Genomic DNA, 17,338 nt, shown 5'->3' with positions numbered 1-17,338 from the left:
GGATTTTTGGAGGGAGAAAATCTAACAGTTAAAGTGATGCATAATACCAGCCGATGAGAAGTGTCTTATTTTTTCTTCTTTCCTCTGGTGCTCATAATTTCAGCTGTAGTTCCTCAAATAGAACAAAGACATTCAGCATTTTTTCTCTAATCTGCTTGTCTGAGCTAGGGTTCACATTTGTTCCTGTCAATGCTAGCATGAGGATGGGTGGTGCTTTAGGGAAGGAGCATGGTCTGTGATTAGGAACTTGAGAAATGAAGAAGCAACTTGAGAGCTGGTTAATTTTTTTCACCTATGTTTTCTCCTTTGTCCAGGACAGTTGGACCAAAGTCATATTAGGTGATATATGACAACATGGTTTTAGACATTATAAATTATGTCCCTGCTCACAAAGTGAACATATTACCACATTGTTTCTCATTGGCACAATAGTGAGAAAACCCAGACAGTTTCTTAAGTATAAAAATTTTTAGGAGAAATACTTGAGATTTTCTAGCAAGGGAATGTTTCCTTATAGTCAGGAAAATCCAAATCAGAATACTTTGCTTTGACCTGAAATGTTCAATTTGAATCAGGAAACTGTTGAGTATTTCTTTGATGCAATTGTCTGGAAATGTGTGTGGAAAATGTCAATGGGCTCCTCTTCTCTCAGTGGGTTTCTTAGAGAAATTTGTCTTCCTGCAACGCAATTTAGATTTCCATCCAATTAGGTTTCATCACTGCAATTATATTCTCTAGGTACTTTGTATGAAATGTAATCTAGCTATTATGCTTGACTTACAGAGAGGATAAGCTCTGCTTGGTATCAGAATAGACCTCTCAAGAGAAGATGTTTTGCTAAGGAAAATGCAGTGTAATATTGAAATGCCTTGGAAAAATAAGCTTTGATAAGCCAGCGTGTAAAAATTTACAATCAAAAATGATTGATTTTATTCAAAATCCTCAAAATCTGTTTTGTTTTGTCTTTTTCCTCTGCAAAATACACAGTTTTCTTTTTTTCATCCCTGCTTGGGGAAATGGTGAAATGTTGGAATTTTTTGTGGTGCTGGCATGCTACATTTCACTCAGCTCTGATCACTTGTGCTGGTAAACAAAGTGTTGCTTACCATTGTTGTGCTGATGATTAAACAGGTACCAGTTGTAGCAGTGATGACAACAGGAGGTGGCACCCGGGCACTGACATCTCTGTTAGGCAACCTGTTGGGTCTTCAAAAGCTGGGTCTCTTGGATGTTATTTCATTCATCACTGGGTCATCTGGTTCAACATGGTAAGGACACCCTGAATGAAGACATCACTCATCACCTCTCTAGTCTGCTGTGAGATGTTTATTCTCTTCATTTTTGTAAAGAAAGGCAGTCTCAAGCTTTTTTTATTGCTGCATTAGGAGCACACGGCCCAAGCCAGTGAATGGCCCAGGTGCTGCTTTGTTTCAGCTCTAGGATCTTTCCTACTGTGTCACTGGCGTGCAAATCACAGCCTTGTGCATCAACTTTTGTAGCAAGAAGGGGCTTTTTTTTCAAGTCTTCAAGTTTCACTAGTGAATTGGGGAACTCCTCTAAATCAAAAAGTCTTTTCAATAGCATACTAAGCCCAAAAGATGCTTTTAAAGAAACTCAGCTAGTTCATTTGATGTGGATCATAAATCTGAGTCTAAAAAGTGAAAGTTTCTCTGTACATGACAATGCACTTCCTTTCCTTTCCCCAGGACTTTGTCACATTTGTATCAGAGTGCTGACTGGTCACACAAGGATCTATCAAGACCGATTAGTGAAGTCCGCAGACACATGACCAAGTGCAAGCTAAGCTGCTTTTCCCTGGAGAGCTTGCAATACTATGCAAAGGAGCTAAAACTGCGGAAGCAAGAGGGATACCAGATCTCCAGTGTTGATTTTTGGGGCCTTCTGCTGGAAAAAGCATTAGATGATGGGGTAGTGTTCTTCCTATGTTTTCTCAAACAGCTGCTGAATACTATTGTATGGAAAATATTGTAGGGAAGAAAACCTATGTCTCCTTCTACAAGTATGAGAATCTGAGTACCTAACTAAAGAGTCTTGGTTCATTTTCCTCTGTTCATCCCTGTGAGAACAAATTTCCATGTGAAGTGGATGTATTTACTAAAAAGAATAGGAGACCATTTTTTTTTAAAAAAAGTGTCCTACAACTCTACCTGTAATTAAATAAGCCTGTGTGGATGTGTAAAGGTTTAGATGACTCCTTGGTTAAAAAAATGTTTGGACACAAAATGAGTTGAGAGAATAGTGAAATTAAGAGGGGAAACAGCTATGTATTTTGCTGTACTCTTGGAAGCCCATAAACTATGCCAAGAAGGTCCCTTGATTTTGCTCTTTGTTTTTCATCAATTCACAGAAAAATAAACACAAGCTCTCAGATGAGCAAGAGGCATTGAGTCAGGGTCAAAATCCCCTACCTATCTACATGATCCTCAACATGAAAGAAGATTACAGCCTTTCAGAGTTCAAAGGTGATGGCAAAAATGGGCTCATTTGGTGTTTGAGCTATCTGCATTATCAGTACTTCAACCTCTTCTACAGCTGACCCATAGCATTTATAAACAGTTTCTTTTCCTCCTTAACTTCCTTTTCCATTTCCAGACTTTATGCCTAGGCTATGGGAGGAACTTCTGTGGGGCAGGAGAAATCCTGGGGAGGTGTTTAAGGGCAGCCAAATACTCACAAGCCTTACATCTACATTTGGGGTAACTCAGACTGACCCATCTTGGTGTAAACTTCCCTTATGTTCTCTCTGGAGAGGGCAATTGGAAAGTTCTGAATGAAGAACACTGCGAAAGGTTACTGATGAGTGGCTGACACCAGCTGAATGATAAATCTTTACCCTGAGGAAGGCCAGTCTGTGGTCACCCCACAGACAGGGTTTATCCTGCAGCTGCCTTTTTGCCTTTTCGTAGCCCTTCTAGCAGGGAAGTAGGGATAAGATTAAGATTTAAAAGTTTGTTTTATGTCTCTGCAGAATGGGTGGAGTTCACCCCTTATGAGGTTGGGTTCTTAAAATATGGTGCCTTCATTCGTGCTGAGGATTTTGGCAGTGAGTTCTTCATGGGTCGCCTGATGAAGAAGCTTCCAGAGTCCCGAATCTGCTTCATGAAAGGTGATGTGGTCTACTGCAAAAATTTGAATTGCATAAATATGTTCTTTATTTTTAGTGTAATGCAAACCTTGCATATTACAACCAGTGCCCTGCATCATGCAGGACTGAAACCAATTGTACACCATGTTGTTCTCCCCTCTGACTGAGTTCCTTAGACAATGGAGATGGGCTAAAAGTACTGAGAGGAAATTTCGAACCACACTATTCACTGTTGCTCTTGTCTTGAATAGTGATGCTCGTGCCTGAAGTTTCAGGGCTGCTTGAAGAGGCTAGGTTCATTTTGAACCAACCAGCAGCAGAGTTCCACATGAAAAATATTTGTATTTTGAAACCAAAATCCCAAAATCAAATTTGTCTATGAATGGCATGATCTGAGATGCCAAAGCAATGTTGTTCCTGAGTTTATTACAAAATACAGCAATTTAGAGTAGTTTTGTGAACTGCTACTGATACTCTTGCAAGTTTAATAGTATCCTAAATCCTCTGTAATTTTGCTACCATTATGAATAATTGCAATTTTTCATTCTTAATTCAGTAAATTGGGTAGCACCCAGTAATATATGAAAAACAGTTTTGCAGGTTTTATGCAATTCTTGTTTTAATTTTGCTTTCTACTGTGTCCCTTTGTACATTGGTTTTCTGGGGTAAAGCTGTCTCTGCAGACAGGTCCATCTGCTCTTAAACAGATATTTTGCATAAAAATAATCACCAGACACAACAGGACACCAAGGATACAGGTAAACAAAGGCTAACTTAGAAAGTGAATAATCCATACAACCACCAACACCTCATGGTATTCCTTATTTGGTATTCAGAGAAGCTGTGAATGTCTGTATTGTGCAGGAGGACTCCAGAATCATATTATTCCAAACATGAGACAATAGCTGGGCATAAGAAAGAAAAGATTGTGCTCAGTCATACAAGCACTAAATCCTACAGCTTTATTAGCATAGCTAATAAAGCTTTCAGTGGTGTCATGAATTAAGAAAAGAGTTGTTTGAGGGAAAAGACTCAGAAGAAAACACAGTATCCAAGAGTATTAATAGATCTGAAAAGGGCAGGAGAAATTAATGCATAGTAAATACCACCGGTGGCTCTGAAATCCAGTAGTTCATATGCAGCCACCAGTACCAGAAATTCTAAATCCAGGAGCTTGAGATGCTGGAGAGTACGTTGGAGAAATCCCTTCATTCTTCCCTTTTTTCTTTTACTCTTCCATTGAGCGCTCTCTGCTGCCTGTTAGAGGTAGGAGGCAGGTGGCAGAGCCAGCCGGGGCTACAGAGCCTTCTTCTGAGCGTGTTGAGCCTCCATTGCAGCTCCTCAGTAGCAGTGGGGTAGTGGTATCTTTATGAAGGAAAAGGCAGAGCCTTAAAGCAGTGTTGCCATCTAGTGATACCACATGCAATGCCCTCTTGGGTTACTGTTAAACTGTGCTGTTAGTTACAGCTTGATAGTTTAAAGATAAAAGCAAGGTGTCATTTTCGGGGAGAGGAAAGGCTTTTTCTGAGAGCAGTGGCTAGAGCTGGAAACACTGGATGAGCTTACAGGGATACAAGACCCTCATGTTTCCAGATGAAAGGCTGGGGTGCATGAGAACTTGTTTACTCTCTTCAGTTCTGATGGCCCAGTAAAAGACACCATCCCTCATCACAGCTCTTACTTCAGCCAATATAGATACAAAGAAAATTCAGTGCAAGAGGTTAGGGCAACATTGCCATGTAATTATAAACAAGTTCTGAGGAGACAACAATGTTTGAAAGTCGTTAATATGCAGGAACAGTGTGTAACTCCAGGGGTAAGGGAACAAGAGGAGTTACAGAGTGAGAAGACGCCAAGACAGGAGAAACCAGAGATGTCTTCTCGTAGCAGGGTTAGACAGAAGCTTCTCAAGCTGCTGGGAGATGAGGTTGTCTTGACAGAAACTGGCCAGTCATTATGTGCAAATGAACTCTGCTTGACAACTAAGTGTAGATCCAGAGAGCCCCAACCTGATTTCTTGATTATGCATTTCTAATATTTCCTAAGTGAGTTTATTCTTACAAGGACTTCCTTTAAAAAAGAAGGCTCTTGGATTTCTGTCTCACTCTAGAAACAAGCCATGTTTTAAAGGGAGTTGTATTTCTCTTAATAATTTATGGGATGAATAATTATTTTGTCGTGCAACTCAAGTTATTGCATCCTGTACAATGTATGGCTTTTGCAAAACTTTCACTGGTAGAGATTTTCAAGGCAAAGCACAGCCCTGCCTTCTCTGCTAGAGTTCTTCTGGGGGCCTGTGACAGTGCTGTGGAGGAAGAGATGCTTTTCAAAATCCAAGAGACTTCTGGAGATTTCTGCACTGTGAAGACATTTTCAGATGTTCTTTTACATGGGATGGCAAAAGTGAGAGATGCACTATGGGAATAAAAAATAGAAGGAGAAGGGTCTCCCTCAAAAGACTTTGTGCAGAGAGAAATTTTAGAGGGACAGCAAAGATGTCTTTTATTTAGAGAACTTTTCTGCAGACTATCCCAGACTGTACTCTAACCATTTGATTCTTGACTGTCCAGAACAAGCTTCCAAACATTTAACTGACTATCCACTTGTATATGACATATTTTGTAGACCAGATCCTTATTTTATAGGAAATGGCATGGTTTTGCTCACTTATGACAGGTGCTTATAGGATGGAAAATGTTGGTTTGTATGTGGCAAGGAATTACAGTGGCTGAAAGCCTCACACAATGTTTTAAACTATTTAGGCTCCTCTTTTGACAACAGAATGCTAATTGCTGAACAGAACTTCATATAGGTTTTGGTGATAATTTGGAAACTTTGAGGCTTTCCAATAGTCCTTTCAAAGCTGAGAGATTATTTTTTAAAGGGATATTTTCCATTAGAATGTTTCTGAAGAAGCTTCCCTGTTCTCTACCATTGCACAGGCCTGTGGAGCAATGTATTTTCGTACAACCTCTTGGATGCCTGGCATTCGTCAAACCCTACGCAGAGGCACTCACTGAGGTGTACCCAACACAGCACTGTTGATACTGGTCAGTTATGTTTCTGTTTCTGTTTTACCTGGTGCCTCATAAATCCAGAGGCTTCATGTTGTCAGCTCTATCTAACTAGGTTTCCTCTCTGAATTTATTCATAGCAATATTCTTTCCATTAATCTCTCTTATACTGAATTTAGGGAAATATAAAACTACTGAAGGTTTTAAGCAGATTGTCTTTGCCAAGGGCCCTTTGGTGAACCTCCACGTTGTAACAAACACCTCTGTGCTGTGCTCTGTCTGCCTCAGCAGCTGGTGCTTTTCATACATTGTTGCTGAAGACTTCAATTGCATGCAATGCCATTTCAGTGTTCTTTGATCTTGATATAAACCTGTGTTTTTCTAAGAGGCCTTGGTTGTCCTTCCTGTGTTTAAGGGCAGTTAGTGAGTTTGGTTTACGGGTTTCTATCACTTTCTCTGTGGAAGTGTTGCAAAGCCCTAAGCTCAAGAAATCAATAAATGTATGTGATAGAAAGTCATTGCCTCTCTTCCCCATCTCATGAGGTACTGTTTAGCACAACCCTATTTCTTTGTTCTTTTGTGGATGTCTCAGTCTCCTGACAGCTTTTTTTCCTTGAAAAACTGATATTTATTATTTTGAAAGGAACAGGTCCAGATTCTGAATCTACCCTAACCTTCACACAGGGAATCTATCTGTGAGTTCTATCAAAGAATGGATCACTTTTTCCAGTTTTAGCAAGTTTGTTGCCACTCTGTTTCTCATGGAATAGGCTTTACTGAAGACTAATTTTCTTGTTTTTCCTATTTTGATATTGATTTATTTGTATGTTGCAATGTCTTATTAGGATCTTTTCCCTAGCTAATACGAGATGCCCTCTGTTATTTTAAGTATTGAAAAGAACTGTATCAAAACAACAATTTGTTCATCTCCTCTGTCTTTCAGGAGAAGAGCCTTCTCCATCAGGCAGGAGACATGAGTTGGAGACTTACTTGGTCACCCCTGAATGTGGCATCATGGGCATCATTCGGCGGATCCTGACAGAGCGGGTGATGGTTTCAAAGTTCTACAACTTCCTGAAGGGATTCCAGTTGCACAATGAATACCTTCAGAACAAAAACTTCTGTAGATGGAAAGGTAAACATCCTTGAATATGATTTTTGTACCTTCTTAGATGGTTGGTGTTTTCATCAGTGAAGAGAACGCAGATGATGAACATTCGGAAATTAATATTTCAAGATAACTATTTAAATTTCATACAGTCAAATCAGCTTCAGGAATTTCCTTGATTCCAGGGAAAGAAAATTACTGCTCATCTGGGGTGGAAGGATAGCAACACAAGAAGTGAAAGAACCCTCTTTTTACCTTGAACAGGTCTGTCTTTCATGTGTGAAGGCTGAACATCTGCAGTGTTTAAGGATCTTTTAGAAAAAGTAAATGTAATGGATAGCCAAGAGGCATTTTTCCCAACTTTTCCTTATTAGTCAAGCAACAGATGTACTGTTTCTTCAGTGAATCACTCATCATAACAAATATTTCCTTTCAGATACTGTACTAGAGCATTTCCCCAACCAGCTGACAGAAACAGCAGAGTTCATGTGCCTGGCAGACACAGCGGGATACATCGACATTAGCTACCCACCACTCATGAGACCAGAGAGGAAAGTGGATGTTGTCCTGCACTTAAACTATTCTTCTGGATCGCAGACCTTGGTGTGAAAAACACTCTCTTTTCTTTGATAAATAACTGTTGCCTTCTAGCCCTCCTTAATTCCTAAAGATTCAGAATAATTTATGTAGAATAAACTGATTCTGGGAGTAAAGTATCCTTGGTCTACAGCTCCCTGTGCAGACACTTGCAAGTGTCTTGCAAGTGATGCTCAGGTAAATGCCCTGAGAACAGATGTAATATCAGATTTCTAAATATTTTATTTGAACTAACCCTCAAATAGCTAAATGCTATTTCCTAGACCTATGTGTGCCTGTGATCTCCATTTTGCTATCTAGATTTCACTCACATTGTTTATCTAGTTCTAGTTACCACCGCTGATGAACTCATTATGGTTGTGTTGTGATGTTCATATAAAGTTACCCACATGCCATATAATTAGAAATATTTTGTCCGGTTGTTTTTAGAACAGTAACGGGATTTTTTTGTTGTTGTTCGAAGTTGTGGAAAAGAATCGTCCTTTGACAACATTTGCTCTTTCAGATACCATTCAATAATCTGGTCTATAATTTCTGTTACTAGATATGGATAAGACAGAAATTCTTAAGGAATAAAATTTTCATACATGCCAACCAGACTCAGGAAGCAAAATCCTACTTTCAAAAATTGATTACACACCTGCAAGATTAACCTTTTAGTTAAGATACTATTTGCTCCCAGATCACTGTTTGCTTACATCACTTTTCAGAACCATCCTAAGGCATCTAAGACAGGGGTTTTTAAATACTTTATGCCAAGTCAAAAAAAAAAAAAAAGTGATTTTGCATTTAAAAACTGTACTATTTTAGATTCTTGCCCATGCTACTTGTTTCAGGATCTTCTCCAGACAAGGCATCTTTCTGTATCCTAAGCTGCTAGGCCCCCCTTCCCATAGTCACGGACATTTTACCTATCCTCTAGAGATAAAGGCTAATGAGGAGAAGGAGAAGGTAGAACACCAATCAGGAGTGCAAGTTGGAGGCTGAGTATTGAATTGTTCTGTTAATAGTACTTAATATCTCATGTAGGAGAGAAGAAATATTGACAGCAAACCCTGCTCCCAAATCTTTGTGGAGGTCTTTTGATGGATGCATTAGGAAAAGTGGTAGAGTGTGACAGAACTTCTGACTTTTCTTCTTTTCTGTCTGAATTCAGCCTTTGGAAGAAGCCTCCAAATACTTTCAAAAGCAGGGAATCCCATTTCCCAAAATCCAAATGAGCGAACGAGAGAAGAAGAATCTAAAGGAGTGCTACATCTTTGAAGACACAGAGACCCCAGAGGCACCAACTGTGGTGTTTTTCCCGCTGGTGAATGACTCCTTCAGAAAATACAAAGAGCCTGGTAAGCCATGGGATGGCTCTCCCACCGCCTGGCAGCCCTTTGGCTGTGGAATGGGAGAATTGGTGTAGCATGGTCTCCTCCCGTGGCAGAGAAATGCAGATTCCAAGGGAGCAAGGAGAAATGTTGTGCCTCCCTGGAAAGTAGGAGGTGGAACCGTATCTCTACCCCTCTGATGATGTTTCTTTATTTGTCAGGTGTGGAGCGCAGCCCTGCTGAGATGGCTCAGGGCAACGTGGATGTTTCCACCATTTTTTCCCCCTACTGCTTAAACAGCTTTACCTACACAGGGGAGGCGTTTGACAAGCTGATAGAACTGACCAGCTACAACATTCAGAACAACCAGCATCTGATCCTTCAGGCGCTGAATTCAGCCATACAGCAGAAACGACAGCACAAAAAATAAACACTCGCATGAGTTTCAGAAAGATATCTGCATGATTTTGGTTTTTTTATTCTTCTCTGGAGAAGAATCAAGAGTTGTCTTCAAATGAGCATAGTAGACTTTGGAAAGCAAAGACTTGTCTCAGGCTGTGGTTCCTCTCTACTATATGGTGATCTTAAATCAACCAATCAAACAAAATAATGTTTACACTTGTGCTTTATTTATGTTGGATTTCACTGCCAGTGAACTTTTTTTTCATGCATATACATGTATATGCAGTAAATTGAAGGTCAGAAGACATTGGATTTATTGAAAAGTTTTTGAAATGCATTAATCTGGGACAGCAGCACAAATGCTTTCAAAATTTGTTATACTAATAGAAATTGTATGTGAAGTGAAGACAAATGAGCTATGGATATTTAATTTATTCCAAATCTAGTGCAACAGAAAAATACGTGATAAATGTGGACAATTTCAAAGAACATGAAAACCGTCTATTCCTACAATGTCAGCAAGGAATTTTTGCTAGAAATAACACACCAAGCTAAACATAATAGATAATCTGGGACTTCACATGAAAAATACACATTTTCTATACTTTTGAATTTAAAAGTTTTATTACACCGGCAGTACTTATTTTTTGAAAATCTCTTGGAAACTACTGTTTCAAGCCATAATGTGAGTCAGGATCAGCTCTTCCAGGGCAGGTATAACTATCTAATCCACAGCTCAACTTTCCACTGTCCTTTCATGGTATGTAGATGATCCAGCTCAGTATCCACATCCTGTTAATTTCAGCGGTTTTCACAGTATTTCTTGTTATTATGAGATGCTGTGAGAATTAAAACATCAAAAACAGAGTCAGGTTTTGTGGTCAGAAGGCAAGCTAAGTACTTTACACTGATATCCATGGGTAATTCATGGGTAATCACATGACTTTGTCAGTCCCTGCCTGTCTAAAAGCAAGTTAGGATATATGTAACTACTATAAATTGCACAAGGTAATTTGTTGAAACTGCTTATTTTTCAGATGAAGACCAAAATAATTGCTTTAGGAAGAATTTTAATAAGACAAGTACAAAGCAAACCTGTTTCATTGCAACAAAGATACTAATCTAAAATAAAAAGATATAATGCTTCAGTCAGTATCGGTTGCCCTTAATTACTTCAAATTTAAATAAAGTGCAGCAGCTTGTCTGTGCTGAAGTAACATGTATTGGCAAACACAGAGCTATGAATAATGCATCATAGCAAAAATAGAAAATAATTTTTAATTCAGAATGAAATATGAACTTCTAAAAGGTTAAAAAATTCTCTTCCTTCTTGCTATCATGACCTCTCTTCCTTCAATCATTCCTTTATGCCTTGTCTTCCTCTTATCTTTTGCTGTCCTTGGTCTCCCATGCTCACCCCTGATGACCTCAGCCCCCTTAGGGGTGCTGTGTCCTTACCCCAGCTGCTTTCCCAGGCCCTCACACCTTCATCCAATTTGCAGCCTGGGTTCAAACCTCCGGTGTGCTGAAATGGCTGTTTACTTGTTGGTGCTCATCAAGGGCTCCCCTCTTTGTGATCTCTGTTGCTGAGTCACCTGGTCCCTCCTGGCATTGCCTTTCCTCTGTCCCAGCTCTACTTCCCTCCCAGGCTTCCCTGGTTATCATTATGACAGCCCCATTTGGAGTGACACATGTGTTTGCTACTTCTCCCAACTGCTCATCTTACAGCTGAGGTTTCAGGCACCTTCAAGAGCGGCAAATGGAGTTCCTACCCCTGCCATCCAAGTCTTTGATGACACCAAATTTCAAGAAGCCTGCTTCTCTCTTCCTGTTCCTGCCTTTAACTATACCCCTTTGCTTCCCTTGATGTTCTCTGGTTTGCTGGTTTAACAGAGTTTACTGAGAGTAAACTCCATTTACTCTCAGTGTGCCACTGAGGTGTTCTCTGCTGAACCTGCCAGGGTGTTTGTTCCACCTTCCAGGAGAACACCTGCAGAAGATCCTTGTCATTTGTCCTCGCAGGCCAGCAGGGAAGTTTTGTGTGGCTTTGTCTGCTGGCATTGTTTTGTTCTGGTTCAGCATTTAATGGGCTATGTTTCCTATGCTCTGACTCTGAGTTGTGCTGAAGCATTTCAGGAATGTAGGTAACAGCTGCAGATGTGGGCATTTAAAAACGCTTTTTGGTTTTACAGGTTGGGAGTGTCCCTTTTTACAGGAAAGAGGAGTGACTTCATGGAATTATCCATTTGAGGAAGAAAACTAACTAGAGGGGAGAGAAGCACTGCAAAAATCTAGGCCCATGCTGTATCATGGTGTTAATACCAGCAAGCAGTTCACTTCATTTTTCCTAAATGTTTTAAAAGATAGAGCTCTTGGTTCATGTGGTAATAGGAGCTACAAACACTAACACGATGACCTCCTTAGTTGTAATTAATATGTTTTGAATCTTTTCTGTGTCTGTCTTTTCATTCTTACCTATTCATTATCTATAGTCAGTGAAGGGATTAGCATGCAATTGCAGCTGTGCCACAGCCCTTCTGATTATCACAAAGGTGCATGAAGAACTGGGCAGCTCAGTGAGGTGACTCAGACCACAGGAACCTAAGGAAAGCAGCAGTGGGATTCTTTAACTCCTCAGCAGGCAGGTGAGAACTTGGGCAGTCCTACTGGGTGAGTGCCACTGGAGAAATAGGAGCTGATGGGATGGTTGGCAGCAGCATTTTGTCTTGTTCTATAGTGCAAGGAGCGACCAAACAAGAGGTCATTGCAAACATTCTGAGTGAAATGAACTAGTCATTCGTGAGACTACAGGTTGCACCACGTGAGTGATGGGAAATGTGTTTGCCGCAGCAGATATAGGAGAATGTGGGTGGTTGAACAGCAGTCCTGTCTTAGAAACCCTGTGCTAAAACCTGCTCACATGTGCAGCTCTGCTGTCCACGTGCAGTATCCCACTGTCTTGCTAGAGTGATAACACTGCAGAGGAGGCCATCAGGGCCTTATTTCCTCATGTCCTGGTCATGGTATACTGGTCAACAGTTAAAATGGTTGAGAGTTCTGTGTTATTCATGCCACTGAAGCTTTGTACCTTTGAATTCCTCCTGAAAATCTCTCCCTTGTAGGGTTCCTGCTGGAGCCCAGCACTCCTACAGTCTTCATAAAGTACTTCAGCACTTCTCCCACACCTCCAGTTCATGATATCAAAACTCTGCAATGTGACATCTTGTCACGTCTCATGTTTTTTCCTCCTTGGGTCCTGAGGTGGTCTTTGCACTCCCTCCAACCCACTATCATTTATCTCCTTTTCTCCATGCAGCCTGGACATTTCATCCAGATGTCACAGCCTGATATCAGCTACCCTAATTCTTGTAGTATTCATGCTTGTTCCAAATATGGCCAAACCTCCATCATTCAAACCTGAAGCTTCAGGAGAAGCAATTACAGTACAGAGGAGATATGAGACAAAAGGGAAAGATTAAGAATGATTAAGTAAGATTAAGATAGTATAAGACGTGAGGAGGGAGAAAGGATAGAAGAAAAACAAATTATAATAACTGAGAAAAAGTGAAAAATTACATTTTAGCTATGAGGTATTGGGATGAAAAAAGAAAGAAAACATACTTTGTAATCCAAAAAGTCAAAGAAAATACGGCAGGAAATAGAAAGAGGAAAAGAAAGAGGAAATCAGGAACTAGAAGGTGGTAGACAAAAATAGAGATAAAGGTATATCACTCGTCTATTTTTTTTCAAAGCTGGTCCTTTAAAAAAAGAGCAACTAAAAATCTCTAAAATTTCATGGCACTAAATCTTACTGCTGAGGTTCTGACCATGGTTCTGACCATCTGGGCTTACTTGATATGCACACTGTGAGTACTTCCTAACTCCCAGCTCTCTTTTTTTCCCCTGCCCTTAAACACTGGGAAAAGATGGTTCCTTGGCCCCTAGCAGTCTAACTTTTTCTGCCAACTACTGCTTATTGCAGCCTTCTCTCTTCCAGCTAATAATCTGTATTTTAATTTTCTCCCTTCCTATTTCTTTTCTTCTGCTGAGGAAATTGAGCATCCTTTGTGACTATCAGATAAGGAGCTGCAAGTTTCTACATACATTAATATGTACTTTTAAATCTTGAGCAAGTTGTTTCTTCAATTTTGCAATTTCTGCTATTCAGCTGGATGACAGCCAGTCTTAAAAGCAACTCATGCTCCAAACTCCTCCTTGAGCTGCATTTCTCTTAACTTAATATCTACTTTGTTAATATAGACTATAAATTAGTTTTGACATTTAACAGGTTGTCTGATAGCCTAGAATTTGTTGAAGATTAAATGCTTTGGTCCCATATACAAAAAATAATTCAGAAAATCCTTCACAGATGTTTAAGAAACACCTTTTCTAGTCACTCATATTCTCTAGTGCATGGTTTCTGCTGGTGCAGGAGTTGATGGCCTGTAACCCACTGCTGTGTTTGGGCACAGGGAGGAAGAACTGTGCTCATCATACTGCACTTGTGCTGGTTTTCAGCTCATGGGGATATGATAAACTTGCATGTAGTCTGCAGAAATGTGGAGAATGAGCAGTGATTCAAAACCTTTGGGAACTGCTCTCATAGAGTTGAAGTCCTGGGAAACTTTCTCCAAGTACAGAAAAACATCCCAAAGTGAGAGAACTCCAGGCACAGAGGACTTTCTCACTTTACAAGTAACCACTGAGGACTCTGCATTTGAAACATGCATAAAATCTGAGAGAGATAAAACAGAGTATAAATTTACACTTCAATTAGGCAGCTCAAAAACTGGTATGGTAAGTTTTGGGCTTTATCCAATGCATCAGTAACTGTAATATGAAAGAAAAGTACACAGGTGTTTAACTGTGAGTGCAGAGATGCACAAAATCACTAATGATGGTAGCCTCCCTAGTGGGAAAGGAATACTTCTCAGTATCAGTGGTTTGTTCTAGTTATATATGCTAGATGCATACAAATGCTGATGCATCTATGCAATGGATACATACTTTTCTCTGTTACGAGCTTAACAATAATACATTCTAGTACTTTTAAACTTTTTAGTTTAAAATTTGTTTCCCAGAAGATTCATTTTTACCTGTTGCAGGGGTAAGATAACAAACAGCCCCTGTCTCCCATGAGTTTTCTCTTCTGCTCCAAATCTCCTTCCTTCACTAACTGCACAAGTGATGGCCTAATACACCACTCCTCTCCTGCAGGAAGAGCATGTGGCTGAGCCAGAACTCCCATCTGACTCTGCTCTCCAGTGCTGTTTTTTTTGCATAGAAGTATTTTTATGTCTGAGAGTAGTGAGGTGGTCACAGCCAGTCCTGGTTGTGCTTCTGCCTTGTTAGAATAATCTCAGGCTCATTTTGCCTGGCCTGTTCGAGGCTAGGCAAGCATATATTGCAGCAAGGCATTTAGGAGGGCACTGGCTGTTTGTGGTTTTGGTCCAGTCCAAGACTCTGATTAAAAGGAATTGCAAAGCTACATTTGAACTTGTTGAAAATTTTGTCATGTAGATCCATTTCTCCACAGCTTGTCTCTGCAGTCAGATGTAATACAGGTTCCTTTGCCAGGTGAGTGATGCTTCTACAAACTGCATTGCAGGGTGAGTAAGAAACCTAAGCAGTGGAGGAAGTACAAGGTTGTGCTGCTTTTGGCACATTGTGTGATAAACAGATAAGACTCTGATATCACTATGCTAAAGGAGTAGTGTGCAATTTGCTGCCAGGGCAGCTACATTTAGATCTTTGAAACAGGTGGGTTATTTTCCTTCATCTATCCTTAAATTACTGAAATATGCAATGTAAACACATGAAATATTTCCATTTGAAGCATCTGCTTTTCATTCTCCGAGTTGAAAACCATCCAGCTTTGAACATTCAGATTTTAAATGAGATGGCACTAATTCAGTTGTTAATGAGAACCTTGCAGTTTTCTCTCTTTATGTTGCTCCCTGTGGAGTGACTCAGATGGGAGCAGAGTACCTTGATTTAGCTGAAGGCTGTCCAGATTATTATAGATAGCCAAGTGTGTCTGTAATGGGGAATTCACTCTGCAGACATGGAAGTCTGTAAATAGGATCCATCCTTCTTGTCCACAGGCTTTCTTGAGGACAGAGAATCTCAGCTTTCTTAAGATTCACCAACTTTAGATGCACTTCTATCACTTATCCTCAGTTATGCTAATGGTTCTCTGAACTAACCAGCCTTGGGAAAGTTGTGCTCTAATGGGAAGTATCCTGGTATTTTTAGTATCACATAGCAGGTTCTCCAAGGTCAACCAGGTCTTCTTTTCTGACCAGATTTAAAGGAAAAAACCCCAAAATGACAAAAAAACAAACCAAACAAAAAACCACCAAAACAAGAGCAACAAAAAAACCCCAAACAAACAAATAAAAAACAAAAAGCATCAAAAAAAAAAATCCCTGAAGACTGTTGTTCTCTAAATTAAGCTGCAAAAGGAGTTCTCCAGGATGCAGCTCCGAGTGTCTGTGACCTGAGGCCAAAAGATGCTCTTGTACTTCCAGTGTGGCCAGAGCTACTTTTCATGCTGGGAATGCAGATGCTATGACAAAGCCTACTGTTACTGGGGCTTCTAGTTTGTTATTCATTTGTTTTTCTGTGTTGAAGATGGTAATTTCCATTGGGTAAGCCTGGAGATGTTCAGCTGCTCTTTTGTTCATGTTCTTTGGTTGAACAAATCTCTGTAAAATAAAAGTGATAAAACTTAACCACTGGATCCTATATTGCATTCATCTTGAGATGAGTTTCCCACAGTTGACATTTGAAGTTCAACTGCCTTTCTCTGGAAAATGTATAAAAGCATAACTCTTACCTGCTTTGCACAGCTATTAGATATTTCCTCGTGCCTTTTTTGCTATAATTAAGGAACTGCTGGGTGCAGCAGTGGTCCTGGGTCATGCCTGGAGCCATAGCACTGACTTCAAGACCTCTGCTACCCCCTGGAAGTGTCTGCCCTTCTCCCCTGCTGTCCTGTCACACCCTGGTGCTGCTGCTCCCATCCTGTCATTCACCTCCTCCACTTTCAGCTCCCCTCTGCAAAATGAAGCCCCAGCCCTGCACCCACACCACGGCCTCTCTCCCCTGGGAACAGGAGCAGCCCAGGAGGAGCTGGGAGCTGCGTGCCCATGCAGTGATCTGGGGATGGCCATGTCCCTCTGCAGGCACTGGGCTCAGGTCCCCCCACCTGTGGGGAGACATTCACCAAAGTGCACAGGGCTGTGCCAGCATGCAGGGAAGTCACTGCCAGTTATTCAGATGCACAGGCCTTTTTCAGGGTCCAGCTCCCCCACAGGGCAGGGGTTTGAAGGAGCAGGCCTCGGTGGCAGCACCTCCACACACAGAGAAGGGTGGCAGGGCAGCAGGGCAGGACCCGTGGGGCAGGCGCAGGCTGGGAGAGGAAGGTGCCACATTCCTTTTGGCTGTGGTGCTGGTGCTGCAAGGTCCTTCCCTGGAGCACTCTACCCTTGGTGCTCCACTGCCTTCGCAGTGGGAGGGCAGTCCTCTACTTAGATGAGATGGGTGGGGCCTCGGGTAATTTTATAAAATAACAAGTCATTGACTCCCACAGGAGTACATCCTGCAAACATGTCTTGGGAAGTGCTGCCAGTGGAGGTACCAGAAGCAGATACTGAAAACATGTCTCTAGAACCACTGCCCACAGAGGTGCCAGGAGTAAATCCTGAAAATGTGTCTCTGGAGCCGCTGCCCACAGAGGTGCCAGGAGCAGAGCCTGAAAATATATCTCTGGAATTGCTGCCTGTGGAGGTGC

General features: G+C 40.9%; 1 protein-coding gene across 3 annotated transcripts in view; it reads left to right on the top strand.

The window, feature by feature from the left end:
• LOC134419611 (cytosolic phospholipase A2 epsilon-like) overlaps positions 1 to 9,595 on the top strand; it is a 31,815-nt gene extending 22,220 nt beyond the window's left edge. For all 3 annotated transcript variants that reach the window (XM_063159088.1, XM_063159089.1, XM_063159087.1), the window contains 9 exons: positions 1,132 to 1,268; positions 1,707 to 1,929; positions 2,369 to 2,483; positions 2,990 to 3,127; positions 6,049 to 6,156; positions 7,064 to 7,255; positions 7,665 to 7,831; positions 8,982 to 9,168; positions 9,363 to 9,595. In XM_063159088.1, the coding sequence (XP_063015158.1) occupies positions 1,132 to 1,268; positions 1,707 to 1,929; positions 2,369 to 2,483; positions 2,990 to 3,127; positions 6,049 to 6,156; positions 7,064 to 7,255; positions 7,665 to 7,831; positions 8,982 to 9,168; positions 9,363 to 9,571 (1,476 nt within the window). In that variant the 3' untranslated portion in view covers positions 9,572 to 9,595. The remainder of the gene's footprint in view (positions 1 to 1,131; positions 1,269 to 1,706; positions 1,930 to 2,368; positions 2,484 to 2,989; positions 3,128 to 6,048; positions 6,157 to 7,063; positions 7,256 to 7,664; positions 7,832 to 8,981; positions 9,169 to 9,362) is intronic.
• The last annotated feature ends 7,743 nt before the right edge of the window (positions 9,596 to 17,338 follow it).

Source organism: Melospiza melodia, chromosome 6 (genome assembly GCF_035770615.1).
Source record: "Melospiza melodia melodia isolate bMelMel2 chromosome 6, bMelMel2.pri, whole genome shotgun sequence".
Classification (NCBI taxonomy): domain Eukaryota; kingdom Metazoa; phylum Chordata; class Aves; order Passeriformes; family Passerellidae; genus Melospiza; species Melospiza melodia.
Note: the sequence above shows the minus strand (reverse complement) of the source record. Positions and strands in the feature narration are given on the sequence as shown.